Here is a 19,728-nt window from a genome sequence, read left to right as displayed (position 1 = left end):
GGTCGATGGACTTTGGTAAATGTTTTTATTAAAAATATTTATTAGGTTAATTCACCGAAAAAAATATTATATAAAACGTTTAGTAAATATTGGTACCTACTACGTATACGCGGTGTTCATCAAAGCACGACCCTCAGCTAGTTATTGAAATATAGTTAATTTATTCAAGCCCGTGCAAAAATATTATTTTTATTTTTCAATAAACCATGCTTGTTATTCATTTTATATACGTATAATTTATAATGATTTTTAATTATCTTTAAAATATATTTAATGAATTGTTTTCGGTAAAAAAAAAAATATTGTACAATATAAACTAAGGTAAATTGATTAAATTAAATTAATCATTTGAGGATTTATTGCACTTACTAGTAGTTTTAATATTATATTATTTATAAGGGGGTCTTTATTTTTGAACTTTCAACATTTTGATTTGACAGCCCACAATTATGTTTGTTATTTTAAGAAAACAAATATACCTTAAATTTGGATTTGATAATTTAACCTCCTCCGCTCTTCATAGACCTCAAAAGGTTAAAAAGTGCCCAACGTAGGTAATTTTGTTTTACAATTATTTTGTATTTCAATTTTTCAAGAAATTTTGTATTTTTTTATGAATAAATGCATTATTTTCTTTAAGTTTTGTTATCTTGACTTTATTAATTATAATAATTATTGTGATATATAAAATGTACATAGACACCACCCTCTTAAGCAAAGTTTTAACCCTTTTGAGGTACGTATTAGGGTTGAGGTGGAGTAGTCAAATTCTAAACTCATTTTTATTTTATAAATTGTTGTATTAACGATCACTACCAGCTAATATTGAACACCTATATATAATATTCACTTATTTATTTTATATAGGCACTGCTGACGTGTAGTGCAAATCTGTTCCAGTGCGCGTATACAATATTACTCTTATGTGATGCCATTATATTTATTATGTTATTATATATTTTATTCTATGCATCGCCTTATATGCACGTTTATGTAGCCGATTTCCGTGATAATGTCGTATTCTTGCATGATCGTACTTGTATAGTTGTATACATATTATATACGTACATATACACATATAAATAAATGACCCTCCGAAACACATCACTGAGCCTTTTTCCCGACAGGCCAACCAGACACGCACCGCGTATATTATATCATATATAAATATATAATATAATATAATATATATATATTATAACACACATAAGAATAATGTGTATACCAGATAACGCGAACAAACTCCGTACGCAGTGCCGGCTGTCAATCAGCGAGTGGGGAAAAAAAAAATAAAAATAAAGAACTCAACGACTATATGGAGGCGGCGGCACTCTTATACACTGCACACGGCACAAAGACGTGGGGCCCGATATAACATTATATTATATACCTTTATATATATATATATATATATAATATATATGTATGTACATATGTATTTATCGAGTGTCGTCTTACACAAAACGGGACCGACCGGGGTACAATGCCACCGTGTAACCAAGCCCTTTTCATGTCTGACGCCGCCGCGTGTGACCCTGCCGGCGGAAAATTGCGCCCCACACTTGCACCCCGAAAATGTACTAGTATAATATAATATTGTTATGTTTACTGAGAGTGATCAGAAATCTCTGTTACAAAAACGGTGACGATTGGTAATATGCACAAAATTATGTGATCGCGATGTAATGAGGTAATTCGTTTATAACTATTAAACCACTCAGTTGTTTTCAAATACTATTGACGATTTTTAAAATGTTTTTTTTTTTACATAATTTTTGAAACTGTTAAAAAAACGTTTACGAAACATTTTTGGTATTTGTTTTTTTAAATTGTTTACTAATTTTTTGTTCGAAAACATTCATTTTTAGTTTCATATTCCGAAGCATATAACGTCGTATATTGTATATATAATACATACACATTATAAAATATACCTATGTTGTGAATTGTATATGTATAATAATATTATTCATTCCGTTATTTGCGCCATTCGCCCTCGTGACCAACGCGCGCGATTTGCTCCGGCGAGCCGGAAAATGACATTTTGGTGGCCGACCCCGCAAGGGTTCTACGGGTGGACAAGAGTTGGGGGAGAGGGGTTAAACTAAGTATAAAAATAAAAAGCGATAGATGGAAGCACAAACCCGAACCGACGACGCCGTGTCAAACGCCGTTCACCCGCCGATATTATTTTATTATTGTCTCCGGCGAGAAACACATTAATTCGGATTTGACGCGACACAGTTGCATCAGGGGTTCGATGCGACTCGCTCAGTGTCTAAATATAATAATGATAATAATAATATATAATGTATTATAACAGGGATCGCGCGCGGCAGTGGACCTTAATCAAGTTATTACTATTATTTTCGTTCAGTTCATTGTTGTCGAGGAGAGTTTACGACTTTTTTTTTGTGATTTTTTTACTCCATTTAATAATAATCATAATCGAATTTATAATATACCAAAATGCATAATATTATTATACCGACGAAAACGAAATATCGATCAACACTGCAGTGTCTCCTGACAATAATATTTTATATGATTTTGGTTCGTATCAGGATTAATTTCTCTTGTCGCCGGATTATTATACCGGCATTCAATAATGCTTTTTCGATTATTTATTTAACAGTCTCAAAAATTATGTTTTCGAACGCTTTAGATTCGGTTTTACCTGGTTCGACCGTATATTAAAATAATTCGTTTAATTGAATTTAATCACGACTTAGACGTGTTTATAACGTGTGCACGCACAACATATAATATGTACTTATTAGTATATTACCTACTATGTCTTTGACCGGACGTCGCCCAGACGTTTATAATATATTTAGATTTTTTTTACTGAACTTTCGTTGATAACTTGTCATTAAATCATTTGTGGTTGTCGTTAAAATATGTATTTTTTTATAACTGCAGACTTCGATTAAACGATAATATGCGAACTGCTATATTATACGGTCCTTATCGAACCAACTATCTCTGTAATCGGTCATCATAAATTCACACTAAAATATCATATAATCGAAACTCTTTTTTTCTATTCACGAATAAACACCTACCTCCACCCAAGAGGAGTATTGAAACGAAATAATTATCGTGTCGTATATGAATTAAAATTTATGTGGAATTTTGCACATTGTATGTTCTGTATATAGGTACAACTGCAGCTGCTCCAGTAGTTTCGTGATATTTATAGTATAGGTATAATACTTCAATTGTATTTTAAGTCGGCCTGTCATTGGAAACTCGTTTGTATCCGTGTTCTTATACTAATTCTTATGAGACTTTTATTAAATTTTTTTCCTTTAAAAAAATAACATAAACTATTTTATACACGACGGAAAACCATCAATCTAATCCATAAATGATTGTGTAAAACGTTTGTGCTACGTGCCTACATAGTTTTGAAAATTGACATTCCTTTTCTTTTCTTTTTTTTTTTTATTGTCATATTTTATAGAACCACCAATTATTTAATTTCGAGACAACACTACCAATTACGGTATTACACCGCTCTGTTACAGTATAGGTATATGTTTCTTTCGGACATTAAATCATCGAAATGGTCCATACATGTGTGCCCGTCGTTGTGTTTATGTGTATTGAGTCTGTTTACAAATGTGTGCGCGCGCAACACACACACACACACGTGCAAGATCGCCGATAGGTGTACAATATGTACATTGTATACAGTATTGTAATATAGAATCAGATCCGCATGTAAAAGGTTATAAAACGTAAGAAAAGATAATAAATACGTCTTATAAGCAGGTACAACTGCAGTTATTATGCTTTTCTAATGCATATGTATATAATATATACATATATATGCGCGTGTGTGTGTATAGTAGGTACCCTTAGGTACATGCGATAGGTTCTTATATAAGATATACCTATATTTGATACTCATTAATATTAATTCCTTTTCTCGTTGTAATACCTATATAATCATATACACAAGTTACGATAGTCATTGCTGTGGCGGCGGAGTGCCATCATCATCATCATCGTTATTGGTTCTCGTGAGTTTTCCCGATAGCCGACGTTATAATACATACTGTAATAACTAGCATAAATCAAACTGGGTGTATATATTATGTGTATAACGCGTATATATATGCGCGTGTGTACAGGTATATATAAGTTCATTAATTTATTGTACCAATTATGGTCGTGGTATTATATACTTATATTGAATCGGTCGTGTGTGTGTGTGTGTGTGTGTGTGTGTGTGTGTGTGTGGCGTGTACATAGGACTCAGGTTTTTATTTTTATTTATTTATTTTTTATTGTTTGTTATGCGTCGCGTGATGTGCGTTTTGCGCGCCGCGCGGCGGTACCCTTTGACCGGCGCCGTTCTTTATTGATATAAAAATCGTGTTAAACTGGTTACTGCTGTTGCGCCGGTAGTATAATGGTGACGGCGGTTGTGAAAAATATCGATTTAGTATTATGATAATTATTATGAGTTTTTTTTTATTAATTTTATATGTAAGTTGTGATCCTTATTCCTTATACCATATACAGACCCTTGCTGTGCGATCAATACGGTTACGTGCTTCCTGCTCCGATCCAATTTATTCTCAGATTCGTTTATAGGTACCCGTTAGAGTTAATTCACAATAAAAACCTCATATTTCACTAAAATACAATATCATACTATACCTAGGGGTATAATATACTATTCAAACTCTCTGAGTTAAAAAATCAAATTTTGTTGGTGTAGGTAGTAAATACTTTTATGTATAATTATTATAATATAGACTAGACATTATTTGAACTGTATATAGTTTTTTAAGTATTTAAATGTTGTTCATCAGACATCTTAAATTATACGTGACTGAAACATTTGAAATAAATCAATAATATTATTACTCTTACTTTTTCAAATAAACCATTCAAATTTTGAAAAACTATAAATTATTTTAAACTGATAAATTCTGCAGTTTCAGGTAACGATGAGTAAGTCCAGAAACTTTAAATACGCCTCTCTAGGCCAAAACGTTAGTTATTTTTTTTTTAATTGTGTATCTCGCCGAGTACTTTCCATTAGACCTCTTGGCTTGTCTACCATATTTAGAGTAGTAGCTTAAAAACAGTTAATTATTTTATTGACATATACATCATTATCTGAAAATATAATATCATATAGGTGGTTCAATTCTAATATATTTAACGTTGTATAATCTCATAACAATCAACTTTTTACCACAGTTTAGTTGTACAGATGCATTAAATTACGTTAAAATAATGTGTTAATTGAATATAGTTTCAAGAACATTTTGATTAATTTAATTTTAAATCAATATGCGCTTGTTTGATGATTTTGAAAGATGAGATAACAATATTTAAGAGTTCATATTATAGATTGCTTTGTTTTTTTAAAAATAACGGATTTTTTAAAATATTTTTACCTAAAGAACATATTTTAATAAGCTCTAGAATTGCTTATTCATTTCCATTCGACGTATCCTTTTGTTGTTTGGTATCCATTGTTTTATCTCGCGATATTATCTCGATTGTACGTCAACGCACAAAACACAGAAGAATTCAATCCTTTTCATCATTTTTGTTTCCCCAGTTTTATTTTATTTTGTATACTGAATGAAAAACAACCAACAGGAAGGCCATTCAGCCGGTTTCTAATATGTAAAACGACTTATTGTGTTGCGCCTGTTGTCAACGGACCAGAGTTTACCTTATGTTGTTTATTGTGAAATTTTAGTTTGTCCAGACAAATAAATCTTTAACCCGATGGAAAATTAAAAAAGCTATAAACATATACGTCGGAATATTTGTTAATAGGTTTCGACGAGATATATATCTTTCGTGTATAACGCTGGTTCTCGCTTAAATCATTTTATAACCTCATAATAATTAATGGGTTAAATACATCAACATAATATAATATTATAATATATTTATAGGTTATGTTGTAATCCAGCCTATTTAACACAATTGGTCTTTTCTATTGGAATCCGAGACTCTAAAATGAGTAGGTATTATTCAAATTTAGTAAAATAAACATTTCTTAGATCTTCATGAAGTAGAATACCTACGGAAACGAACATAAGGGGTTGGAAACCTTATTCTGTTTGGACTTTGGAACCGTATTTTCGGGGACAAATATTACTTTGGAAACGTTATCCATTTCAAATAATATATATGTATATATATATTAAATATATTATTTAGTTAGATAATTATTAAATATAATATATATTAGAAAACACGTGCTAGAAAACAATAATTTTTTGGGGAATATTCTTTTGGATAGGTAATAGGTAAATATTTGGATATTATAATATTTTGTCGGAATCGTATTTGCTTAGAAACTTATTTTCATGGAAAACATTGGTAATCTATATTTTGGTTAGATAACGGTATAGGAACAAAATATCCGTCAAATTACGTTTTTATTAATACCATTCAAAATTAATACTTGCTAACAGTTGGATAACAATCCTAAACATACGTTGTCGAGTAAATAAGTACTTTTCAACGAAAACCGTTCCCCAGCAAATAAATCAATAACATATTATGGACTGTAAAATAATTTCAATTCAATAGAACATATTATTAATAATATTGTAACATTATATCGAGCAAACGTACCGTGAATATTATATTATTATAATAATATTATAAGTATTTTAAGATGTATAAAAAAATTACAATTTTAAAATACTCATAACTCGCGTTAAAACTAAAATATAATAAAAAAACCTATGAGGTTGACTATAGATAATAATCTTACCTTTAGATTTTATAAGAGGTCAATTCGCACTAATTTTTAAACTAACTTTGCCACACGTGTTCTGCTGAGCGTAAAATTTGCTATGTTACGCACTTGTAAGACAGAGACAACACATGCAGGTATCACGTCCTCTTAATATTGAATTAATCAAACCATTGAAATATGAATAAGTACCATAAACCACAACGTATCGAATTTTTTTAAACTTTTGACCGCAGCTTAAATTATAATATAAGTTTTTTGTTTGTTTTAATTGTACGTGTCCTTGAAGTTTCAACTTAAACATAATATTACGTTTGACTTGTTTAAACCAATTTAGGTAACAACTCCAGGCCGCACAGGCGGTACCTGCTATAAATACGTTGTAGGTATATCGATGTTCGTTCAGTCATAACATTAATATTAGGTACCAGTTATATCGTAACTCGTTTGTGTTTTGTACTTTTGTACGATTTCGAAACGTGAGGATCTATATAGTATAATAATATAGCGATGATGCGGTATTCTGCAGTAGAAAATCGTTGGATTCTGAGTAAATATACCTACATAATGGTTGATAGTATACTATTCAATATATAAATATATATATATATTGTAGTATTGTTATCATAACCGGCATCACGACATATATAATATAATGCACTCGTTGTATATACCTTGTAAATAAACCATTCAAACAAATAATAATAATAATATAGATTAACGACACGATAACGTGGCAGGGCGCATTCCCCCCCCCCCCATATTTTGTATCGCCACAATCTTTTATATTGTGTCGTCTTTACTCACGTGTAGTGGCAGTAAAGATACTATTACTATATATTTATACGTTGCAGTAGTCCAACGTGTTTCCGTCTTTAATATAATCAGTTTTTGGTGAGGGGCAAAAATAAATAAGATAAATAATTGGTTAACATAATATATCGAAATTAATTTAGTATACATGTATAGTTGGTCTGAGGCCGCCGCGTTGATGGTGGCATCCGTCCGATTAGTTTTTCGCCTGAACAGGCCGAAGAAAAAAAAAGATAGAATCGTTCGCCTGATCGATCTCGAATAACATATCGCATGGTAAACACGTTTGTATTATTTCTTTCGACATGAAAATTTTTTTTTTCTTCTTCTTCCACTGTATAGTAATATCTATTATATGTGTAGGATATTTCGGTATCTTTTACAACACATAGGTAAATATACGTATATATACATGCATATAATACCTATACTCTTACGCATGGCCAGTTTGCATACCCGACCTATCATAAAAAATCAAACAAAAAGAAATCCATTTACACTTGAAATTGTGTTACTCGTCTCCTCGGCGACTAGTTTTAAATAATAATACAAGTAATAATATTAAATATTATTAATACCCGTAGTAGCTATAATATTATGGTTACTCTTCTGAAGCAGTGCTGGTGGCTGTAGCTACAATTGAATATCGAACCACGCCGCCCTCCTACTCTATATTACACTGTCGTCTGCCCGGCGCATTAATCCGTCTGTATTAAAAGCCGACCAAACCTGATTAAAAACATCCATTAGACGATGTATATCATATTATTTTATGTTATAGCCATCCCCGACGACGAAGACCGCCTCGCCCCGGTGCTTGAAGGCGACCCCCCTTCGTCTGCTGCTGCGCACTTTTCGCCGCGGCGTGTACGCATAAAACTCGGATCCAAATTAGATTACCTTCCCGTGAGCGGCAGGGGCTACATTTTCGTGGCCTAACTAGGATTTATGGGTTACTGCTGCAACGTGCTGGGTTTTTCACCATACCGCGTCTCGCTCTCCGCCTCCAGGACGCCACGAGCCCTCTACGCTTCTACCCTCCCGAACGTTCAATTTTGGTTCTTTTGACGTATTCGATTTTAATATGTTACACTTGCGCACGCGGTGTACCAAAAGCTCCGCACGTAGATTTTCCACGGTGCAATTTCAACTATGTTCACGTCAATAAAACTGTGTCGCCGTGTTTACTACTTATTATAACATTCGCACGAGTAACATGCTCATAACTCATAACTAATAACAAATACATATATAATAGATACATCACCCATATTGAATAATTTTTATATTTTAACTCTTGGTGCGTACCTAATACCTATATTGCACGTCTATTTTATTGTTGATTTCAATTTTAAACCTATATTTGAGCAATACACGCTCTTGCGCAGATAAAATAACAAATATATAGTTTTTTTATGCAGTTCATCGAATAATATAAAACGTATAATATACAATTCTATACATAATAATGTGCGTATAATATACCTATACGTTGATTGGGTGCCCCAAAACAGTCTCACATTAGGTATATAATGCGATGGCTATTGTTAGTGCATTGTGCATTGTCAGTATGTTTTAGTTCTGAGCCCCCCCCCCCTAATGTACCTTAACTGTATACGGTACCTAACATAATATATATTATGTAGTGTACCTCTATATGCTATATTCTCTGCATCGTCTTCGTCGTATAGTCGGCGGCCGTTATATACCTTTTCGCGAACAATGTGTTGAGTGATGTATGTATACATTATATATTATATATATACATATATACAGGTATGTGTAATACAGACCACCCGGTATATGTGTTATACGTGTTATACGTGTGTGTGTGTGTGTGTGTGTGTGTGTGTGTGTGTGTGTGTGTGTGTGTGTGTGTGTTTGCGTGTATATTGTATAGAATTGGTACTTGTGTGCACGCGCAATTCGTGTTCCGGCGGGGTGCGCGCGCGGAGGAGGCGGCGACGGAGTTGCTTGGCGGCGCGTGAACGAAATGTTTTCGAGGGGATGATTAAGACACGGTGTGGTGATTTATAAAAATGTAATCACTTTGTCCGAGCGAAGACGGTGCTGCGTGTTTCCCCCGGGACGACGCGCCCCGCGGTAAATGGATGTTCGCCATATACGACAGCGCGTGTATATATAATATTATATATATATATATATGCGTAATACGTATACTAGCTATCTATTATATATAAGTATATGAGACTACCAGATGACGCCGCCGATCCGAGATCGAGCCTTCTGGTAGATATTACTGGGCCGCGTTTTCAGTTTGGTGAATTTTCTTAAGTTGCCACAAACAAACCGGCTTTACGATTTGTAGAAAATAAAATATACACATATACCTATGTATGAGTGATAAAATGATGATAATAATAATAATAACAAAACAACCCTCGTATTATGCAGCGGGTTGTACATATGTATTTATGTCATATATGATACGACGACGTGTGTATAACGTGTATATACTATCGAACACGGGGTAGGATTCGCGACAATGGAAATGGCCTCCGGACATAATCCTGTGCATATATATTGTGTTTTGTGCGGTGTAAAACATCTGTGTTATGCACACACAATATACTACAAGCATACACTGGATCTATATAGTTCACTCCTCGAGTTGCACCGAGGTCGATCGGCGTCCGCTTAAAGGGTACTTAATAATATAATATAATGCGCATGTTATTTATTACACAAATAATAATATCACATGTGTTACGATAGTGATGGTAGTCGCCCCCTGTAACCACCCGAACTCCCCTTATCCGTTTGACTATATGTATATGATTATAATGTTGCACGAATGAGCGAATTTTCTAAGTGCATACAGTCTATGCTATAGAGGTGCATATACGAGCATATATATATATATTTACCTATTGTATAATCGCCAATCGGGAATATAATACTTAGTAATGGATTAATAGAATTGCAACATAAAACCTACTATTACATTTAACAACCTATTAGTCATACCTATATAATAATTAATGAAATATAAGTTTCAATAATAATATTATAATACCTACCTACATAACGATGTGGTGATAATTTTGCCCAAGAACACTCTCATTATTTAAATAACTACCTATTAATATTTTAAAAATTATTTTTATTGACATAATTTTAAGTCGTTCTACTTGAAACTAAATTTTGATGAACAATAATATTTTTTACTATTTTCTTATTTTTATAATTTTTATATTTTATTTGAATGACAGCGCATATTTTTAATTTCAAATTACAATTGTGTTGTTCGAAGTATTTCAATGTATAAAAATCAAGTTTAAGACGAGTAGTTAATTCGTTATATTTTATAGTTTCGATATTGAAGTATATACTATATTGTGGGCCAAAATTCTTTGGGCAGGTACCTATATCCCTTCGCCATTTTCCTCCGCGCATCATCACTTTAAATCCTCATAAACAGCTCGTCCAAAATTCAAATCTCTAAACTCAGTAAGCCCTCTGTTCATATTTTGTTATTTTGTTATTTATTAGTTGTGATTATGTATTATTGTATTGTAGATAAATATGATTTTAGCAAGTATAGATATTCCTACCTACGTTCGAAATGCTATAAATGTCTGCTCCTATAACTGTACATACCTAATTTTTTAGGTTAAATAGGTCTATACAAGTGTAATTTCCGTCAATGATTTATGATGTACTTTTTTTAACAAAATTTCTGGTAGGTATATTTACCTTATACTAGTGGTGTTGCGTTTTTTTTCCATTAAAAATTATTCGTTCGATTAATTTCTCACAGTAATTTGGCAATTAGGCATTGCTGCGGAAACCCGAATTATTGTTATTACTATATGTATTTTATAAAACTCGTTTGCGATATTTACCTTACCTTGCCCACCTGCGAATAATATTTCTTGTGTACTCCGCTATAATATAATATATTATTATCATCGTAGTATATTAGTACTTTATACAAACGCTTTAAGTGTGCACGACTCTGGTTAAAAATAGCACGTACGCGCCTTGTAAAGCCATGTTAACTAACAGTGCTCGAACAATATTATTCGTATAATATTGTGTATGTATTACACGCGGACAAAACTGCGGCAGGGTTAACCGGCGAGAATTATATTATATTATAAAATTCAAGGACAAGACGGGCAAGACGATAGTTCTTATTAATGAGATATTTTGTTATTAAAAGCAATTACGGGGGTGAGAAATACCATTAGCTCATCATAATCCGTCGTCCCTGTATAGCTGCGTGTATTTACTCCACGTGAACGTTTATAAGTGATACCAGACCACTTCCGCGAGAGAGCACTTAACTCAATTACCACCCTAAGCGCTTATGGTGACCGCGTGTGTCTTCTTCCGTTTTTACAACACTCCTGGGGACCACTGATGCTTTCATCTTTAATGCACTTCTCTTCATTTATCATACCGGAAACTGTTCAACTGCATGCATATATACATGTATAGGCTGTACGTTTACTGCACGAGGTACGCGAGAGCGACCGTATACCACTTACCGTAATCCACAAAAACGGACGTTGTATTCTTTTCTTCCCGCCTCACAAACTACATCATTTTTCAAAAGTTATACGCAAAAAAAAACTATTTGGAAAATTATTTTCCCCCAATTTTATTATTTTTTCTGCCGCGACAAGGAGTATAATTTATAAATAATTTACAAACCTCGTTTTTGAAATACCTATATATATTTTCTTCGTATACAAAAATATCAATAATAATGTATATAAAATATTACACGAGTATATCTTATATTAATTCATTATCATTATTATATCGTGAATTCCTATCGTTTTCCATATTTCATACTGCACTCGTATACGTTTTATGTGTATAATAGTAAAAATAATTTGTAATTTTCTACTTGTTTTCTCAATGGGACCTACATATTGTATATGAGTATTGAGAAAACAATGTTACCTACCTTCATATAATTTATTTTGACCAGAAGACAATATTATGGTCATTTACATTTCGTTATAGCCTTTATATATTCTGGTAATAAGTAGGTATTTGCTAATACACTTATTATTAGTTGAAGTGTATATGTATTCACTGAATTAAAACTTATAATATTTATATGATGTTAGAATGTTTTTATTCGTGCGTGATGGTTTATATTTTGTAATTATATACAGCAAAAGTAGGTATACGACTCTTATCGTAAATTGGTAAAATAAAAAAAATTGATTCTTGATTCTATGTTGGCGGCGAGTATTAAAATTGTCTGTGGTATACAATGATATGTGTACATATGTCATATATAATATATATATATAGTCATAAAAAGAGAGCTAATAACAGTGTTTATAGTTAACTATCTAAATTAAGTAATAATAATGGCTCAGCAGTGTGTTTTGAAAATTAAATATTGAAATATGCTACTCATGATAAGTATACCAATATATTATATCGAAATGTATAATCTGCTCGTTATTACCGTGCAAGTGTGTATGCATTTTCGGTTGTTCATCTCATAATAATAGTGTTGGGGAAAATAAATTATAATATTATAATAGTCTGTTTAATGGTTATTACAAACAAAGAAATTATAGCTTCAAATTGATAAATATATCATATATAGAACATATATTGATGAAAATAATTATGGTTTTTAATAAGTATATGTTTAAAATTAAAAAACTTGCTTTGTATCAAATATTATTATTCATAAATTAGCACTTCGTTTTTTACCAATCACTTAAATGCTATATGATAATTATGTGATAAAAATACATAGATAACTATCAACACGCATGATTATAGATATATTAATGTTATATTTTATTGAATTATAAAAACTAAACATCAATAAATACAGCTGATATTGATCGTTGTAGCCACTGGCTGAATAATCGTCGCACGCATAAACATTAGAATGTTATTATGCAATACATTTAATAATATATACATAAAAATAATTTCGACAAAGAATATAATTGAACACATATTGTGCATAATATAATTTATTTTATAATAAAGGTATATATTATATTATCGAGAATATATAATAGTAAACGATCGTGCATATACCTGTATCCCGATAAATACTCGTATGCGAACTATATCTGCGACGAATCGCCACTGATGTTACCTATATAAACTGCAATATCAGGGCTTGCCGAGTAAAAAAAATTGCGTTCACGGAGTAATATAGGCGTATATATAGGTCCATAACGTAGGATAATAATATAACAATATTTGTGTATCTCTTTGAAAAAAAAATATGATTGTTTCATTTTTCGAAGCGAACAACTTGTGATGTAGTAATATTTAAAAACAATAAAAAACAAAACAAAAAAACAAAGTCATATCATATGTCGTTATAGTGATAAATTATATGGCACTCGCGAATAGGCACCTTTTAGTACCTATTAAACATTATGTAAGTTTATGTGGGGAGGTGTTAGTGGTTATATAATATCGCGTTACCTATATATACCTAATCGTTACGCTCAATGCGATGTAATAAAAAACAGTAATATAATATAATATTATATACCAAACATACAGTTCGGTTGGAGGTCATCTCTCCGCGGCAGAGAAACGAGAGCCGAAACAAGTGAGAACAGACAAAAAAATGTAATAAATATAATATAAAAAATATAATATAAGAAAGATGTACAATATAACAAAACGTAATAAAAACCTCTCCAGCGATGACGGCGGTGGAGTTAATGATGCGATGACGATGCGCGATACATAGCTGGTATAATATATGAACATGCAGGCGCGTGCCGCTTGTACCTATATATTTAAAATATATTGTATGCGGGATGGTGCGGCTGCAGCGCTCGTCACAGCTTGTCAAAAGCTCTCGAATTAGTGAGCAACTCTCTGGTCAGTCTCCACGTCTGCTTGGCTGCGTTCTCCAAGCTGCCAGGCGCCTTACCTTTGAAAAGGTCGACGTGCGGCAGGAAGTAGTGCGGGCACCTTCGGCACTGCAGGCACGAGATGAGCTGCAGGAGTATGCCGTTGATTCGGTCGCCCAGGCACGGCTCGTCCCATTCCAATTCAAGCGGGTGTTTCTCGCACTCGTACAGTAGCAGCGTCTTGATGTGATAGTTGGTGACTGGGTTGCCTGGCAGGTCCAAGTGCCGGTCCCTGAGCGTCTTGAGCACGCTCAGGCACCGTTTGCGGCATCCGCCGTACATGAGCCTGTTCTCGACGTCCACGAACGACATGACCCACGCGTCGCCCTCGAGCGCCGACTGCTTGCCGTGCAGTGTCACGCACTCCTTGGACAGCAGGTCGAACCCCTCGGTCTTAACTTCGGCAACCAGGTTGGGGTGAGGCCACGGGATCTGTGGCAGCGGCCAGTGAGCGGACGACCTTGGCCATATGCCGGCGCACTTGAACGACGGCGTGATCTGCACCACGTACCGCTCGCGGATCCGGAGCTTCACTTCGCTGGTGTCGGCGATCATCTTGACCGAATCCCGGTACGCGCACTTATCGCATGCTTGGGCCACCAACGTCTGAAACCGGGATCGGATCTTGCGAGCCGACAGGTACCCGGACGCCGTGATGAACTCGACCCACAGGCTCATGCTCCGCTTGCGACCGTCTCTCAGCTTGAGCACCGCGCACCCGGGCAACGACCCGTCGTCGACGAAGTTGAGTACGCCCATCTGGTTTAGGTAAAGTACGATCTCGAATTCGGTGGGCGACACCACGTCTAAGCCCTCGTACCGTCCGTTGCACTCGACCAGGGACGATATGAACCGCGGCTCCTGAGCCTCCACCTCCCGGAGCACATCTTGCACCACCTTGCACACCTCTCGGATCGTTTTCATCGCGGCCGTCTTCCGGGCCATCACCCGTTCCGCCCAAAACTTTGCCAGCTGGTACGACATCTTCGTCTGGGCCGACAGCATGTCCTGTGGCACGAGCATCGCGGCTTCTGCGGCTGTTGCACCAGCACCGTGTCGCATGTCACCTGCTGCAGGTCACCGCGTACGGGTCACGACATGATTACCACTCCGATATTACTATAATATGACACGTGTATACGCGGACGGATGAGAAAACGAAAATATGTGTATACAGACCGCTGAGAGTTCGCGTCGAAAACTATCGCTATAATATTATGTGATGGGTGCGTAAGCGGCGGATTCGATATATACGATGATGATTTATTTATTGTGTCGTTACGATGATAGTATTGTGTTGTGTGCAGTGCGAGCGACGTTAGACGTGATACTGCGGTATAGTGCGGCGGCGGTGGCGGTGACGGCGTCCGTTTAGCGGAACCACGACAACGACGGCGGCGGTGGCGGCGGCGGTAGTAGTACCGCCGACGGCATCGGATGGTGGCCCGCATCGGGCGTTCCTGCTCGCCTGCGCGGCGGGGCGCGGTCCCGGTAGGCGTCGATTCTGAGGGAACGCCCATTTCGCGCGCGCGCTCGTCCTCGCGGCACTATCGATCCGGGGCGGGTTCCAGGCCGCAGACGATGATATCGCTATACAACGCATTGATAATATAATAATCTTCGCCGCGTCGCATACGACGGATTTTGCGTCGCGACCGTACGGGCTGCCTTTTTTTTGTTTCTTTTCCCCCTATTTTGTTTTTTTCCCGTTTTGTTTTCGTTCCCGCGGTGCGCTTCTCTCCCGCATTTCACGGACGTGTGTGTGTGTGTGTGTGTGTCTGCCCGTAAGTCTTTTTCTTCGGATTTTTTTTACCATCTCGACGTGCTTTATATTTATACACTTGCAGTATCCATATATATGTGTCGAAGCTCACGTGTATAGTATATTATATACAGAGCGATTCACCAAGCATGCTACCCCCGGCCACAACATCATCATGTTTTCCTTTAATGTATTGATTTTATGTATTGAAATCCTGATTTTTGTTATTTTATATATCATCTATAATATACATACATATGTACATCTAATATTTAGGTACTTATACAGACCATATTTTTAAATTCTCGAAATTTTTTTGGACTGTATACCTATACTTAATATGAGTGTCCTGTCGAAATTCAAACTTCTGTTTTTCTAATGAGAACCCCCTTTACAGTTGAAAAAATTTAGATTATAATGTTTTTAAAAATATATGTGCTGTACTGTGTAGGTAGGTATATATACCTAATCTCGCAGTTGATAAAATGTTCATACTAAGAGGATATACTATAGTCCTTAAAAATATTATAATATAATATATTTATATGTATACCTACTACGATTTTTAAATCAACATAGCCCCCGTATATTCGAAACAATAACTATCATAAACAATAAACATATAATATGTATATAGGTATAATAATTATATTAGTAAATATACGAGAAAATATATGGTATCTATGAGAATTTCGATTATTTTAAATGCTGGACTTAAAGTTAGTATAGGTGTACCTATTTAAAATTCCAAAAATCACAATTTCAACAAATTCATCATAAATGGATAAAATGCAGGTGGTGAGTCTACTCGGTGGATCATCCTGTACATGTATATTATACCGCTGATGCTGTAACCTTTTCTCTTTTTCTCTCTATATCTAGTCTTTTTGTTTCATTCTGCGCGTATTTATATATGTGTCTTATGTATATGTATACGCGTAAACACACGCATGCTCGAGCAGGAAATTCGATACGTATTTTTTTTACCCTCCAAACGACGCGTTTTCATAATTTATTATACGAGCCAAATAGAAATACTGATGTGTGTGTGTGTGTGTGTGTGTGGTTTTTTTTTTCATTCTGACTGTCTGCAGCGCAGTCTTTATTGCTGCAGGAGAGTGTATTTTTTGTATATTATTTTATGTATATGTGTGCGTGTATATATATGTATTTATACGTACCTATATTTAATATGTGCATGACTATCCCCAAAGTTTAAACGATTGCATGAATGTATATATATATATATCATAATTTGATGTGTTTAATATATACAAGTCTATTTTTACTCATATTATTCATTCTGTCGATAAATGTTACAAGCAATTAATGTTTTACAACAAACGATTTTACATAAATTATACTTTATTATTTATTTATTGATTGTATATAGCTATTTATAATAGCTGTAATGCTGTATATACACTAGGTGTTGTCATTTTTTATCGGTGTATCGTACCTATATAGGTTTAGATGATACTTCCGGAAACGTTATTTAGATATTAAAAACGTCTAATACAAGTTGTTCAATAAATGTATATAATATATGCGCGTCTTAATATTACGTATCGTATATTTATTTTGTAAAAATACGAGATCGTTTGAAGAATTTGATTACATAATACGTTTATGCTCAAATAATGGTTATCTATCAATCTTAACCTTAACACAATATTTTATTATTTGATTATTATGCCATTAAATACGATTTTATATCTATAGTTATATAGATAAAGAGCTGTTAGGTACGTTTAAATTAACCGGCCGTACGGTGTTTATTTTTATTTTTATTTTTATTTTATTATGACGATAGTATAACTATGTTTATATAGTAGTTTTATTTGTTATAATCTTTTTATATATTAGTTTATAACACTTATAGCAGGTTTCTAAAAGCCGTATTTAACCTGTTTCACGAAAATGCATTTGGTAGAGATTATACCGAAACAAAACATTTCAAATTGTATATAGGTATATTATATAGAGATACAGAAATAGGTAATCTCCTATCAGGATACATGTACAGATCGCTTAGAAATTCCCCAGACTCAACTAAATCAATAATCGACTTCATCACCTCTTCAAAATTAATTATTGTACAAGATTTATATATCTTGTACTGCATACTGTATATTTCAAAAATTTTTTGTAAACCCCAATGGCCTTTATTGCTACCAAGGGTTAAATTAAATAATAAAACAATAAATTAAAATATTGGTACTCGAAACGATTTATATGGAAATCTGATTATTATATATTATGGCCATCACTTGTACATTTCAAATCAATGTAATATAAACTATATTATGATTTTAAACATATTTTTTCATTCGGCTAATCTTAAATTTTATCTGATTATAATTCTTTGAGTTTTAAGATACACACATATATATGTGTGTTATTCGGTTTAAATTTAGCTGTAATTAGATAGATATACATCACACAAGTTTTTAAGATTAGTATGATATAAATATCAGTTAGCATAACATAATGAAAACAAAACTATATCTGATAATTATTGATATTTTTATACATTTATTCGTTTAGTTATATGTACCTTTATTCTTTGTAGATAATTAATTTATTAAACAACTTATAAATGTATATCAACTCTTATGCTAATTATTCAAGACTTATAAGTAGGTTATAATTTAATGTCACGAAATAAAGTAAAATATAAGTATATAATAGATAATTTGAGTCGACTGTGGACGGCAGTTGCAAGACATATGATGGATATAGATATAGGGCGCAGCTGAATTGCGTGTGGCAGTTAAAGATTAAAAACCATTACAATCTAGAATTGCATGCGAGATTTGTTCTTGGTGCATCCGAATTGCGTGTTGCGTTAATGATAACTAATATTAAATCACAAGTATTTACTCAATTTATTTATTTATTGAAATATTAGTTAGGTATATATGTAGTAGGTGCCTGTAGTTAAATGTTATCAAAGAAGATAAATGTAGATTTATGTCAACATTTAGAGCTCACCTCAATAACATCCACAACTATTCATAAAAAATATTGAATTTCTAAATTATATGGTGAATATATTTTATTGATTAGGTATATATCCTATTCAGTATCTCAAACTTTACAGTGCTTTTTGCAGTAGTCTCAAAACGCAGCAAGTCCTAGCAGTATTTACGCCGGCTTAAAATCAGAGTAACTCTGTAACAAAATTAGTGTAATTTATTTTAATAGTAATTTTACTATTAACATTGTGGATTGGTGAAAGTACACCAACGCTTGATATAAAACATTTAAATATGTGTCATATATAATTATAAAATTCGAAATTAAAAGACTTAAATATTTTCAGTAATTTTATTTATAGCATGTAGGTATTATATTTGTATAAATAATGTATAGGTATTCTATTATTTAGTTACGTATTTATAAAATATTTACACACACAATATTATTATGAGCTTAAGACAATAAAAAGAAAAAAGCCATTAATGAAGAATATATGCATAACAATAATATCCGTCTATTAATCACATAAAGTAAAAAAG

The 19,728-nt window shown here is 33.6% G+C and overlaps 2 protein-coding genes across 7 annotated transcripts in view; one reads left to right on the top strand and one right to left on the bottom strand.

Moving 5' to 3' along the window:
* LOC111031502 (neurobeachin) overlaps positions 1–19,728 on the top strand; it is a 228,408-nt gene that overhangs the window by 174,536 nt on the left and 34,144 nt on the right. The window lies entirely within an intron of this gene.
* On the bottom strand, positions 13,334–15,874 carry LOC111031503 (protein mab-21-like). Its single transcript, XM_022311482.1, has one exon. The coding sequence runs from the start codon at positions 15,505–15,507 to the stop codon at positions 14,371–14,373; it is 1,137 nt and encodes a 378-aa protein (XP_022167174.1). The 5' UTR covers positions 15,508–15,874; the 3' UTR covers positions 13,334–14,370.

This window comes from Myzus persicae, unplaced genomic scaffold (assembly GCF_001856785.1).
Source record: "Myzus persicae strain clone G006 unplaced genomic scaffold, MPER_G0061.0, whole genome shotgun sequence".
In the NCBI taxonomy this organism is placed as follows: Eukaryota; Metazoa; Arthropoda; class Insecta; order Hemiptera; family Aphididae; genus Myzus; species Myzus persicae.
Note: the sequence above shows the minus strand (reverse complement) of the source record. Positions and strands in the feature narration are given on the sequence as shown.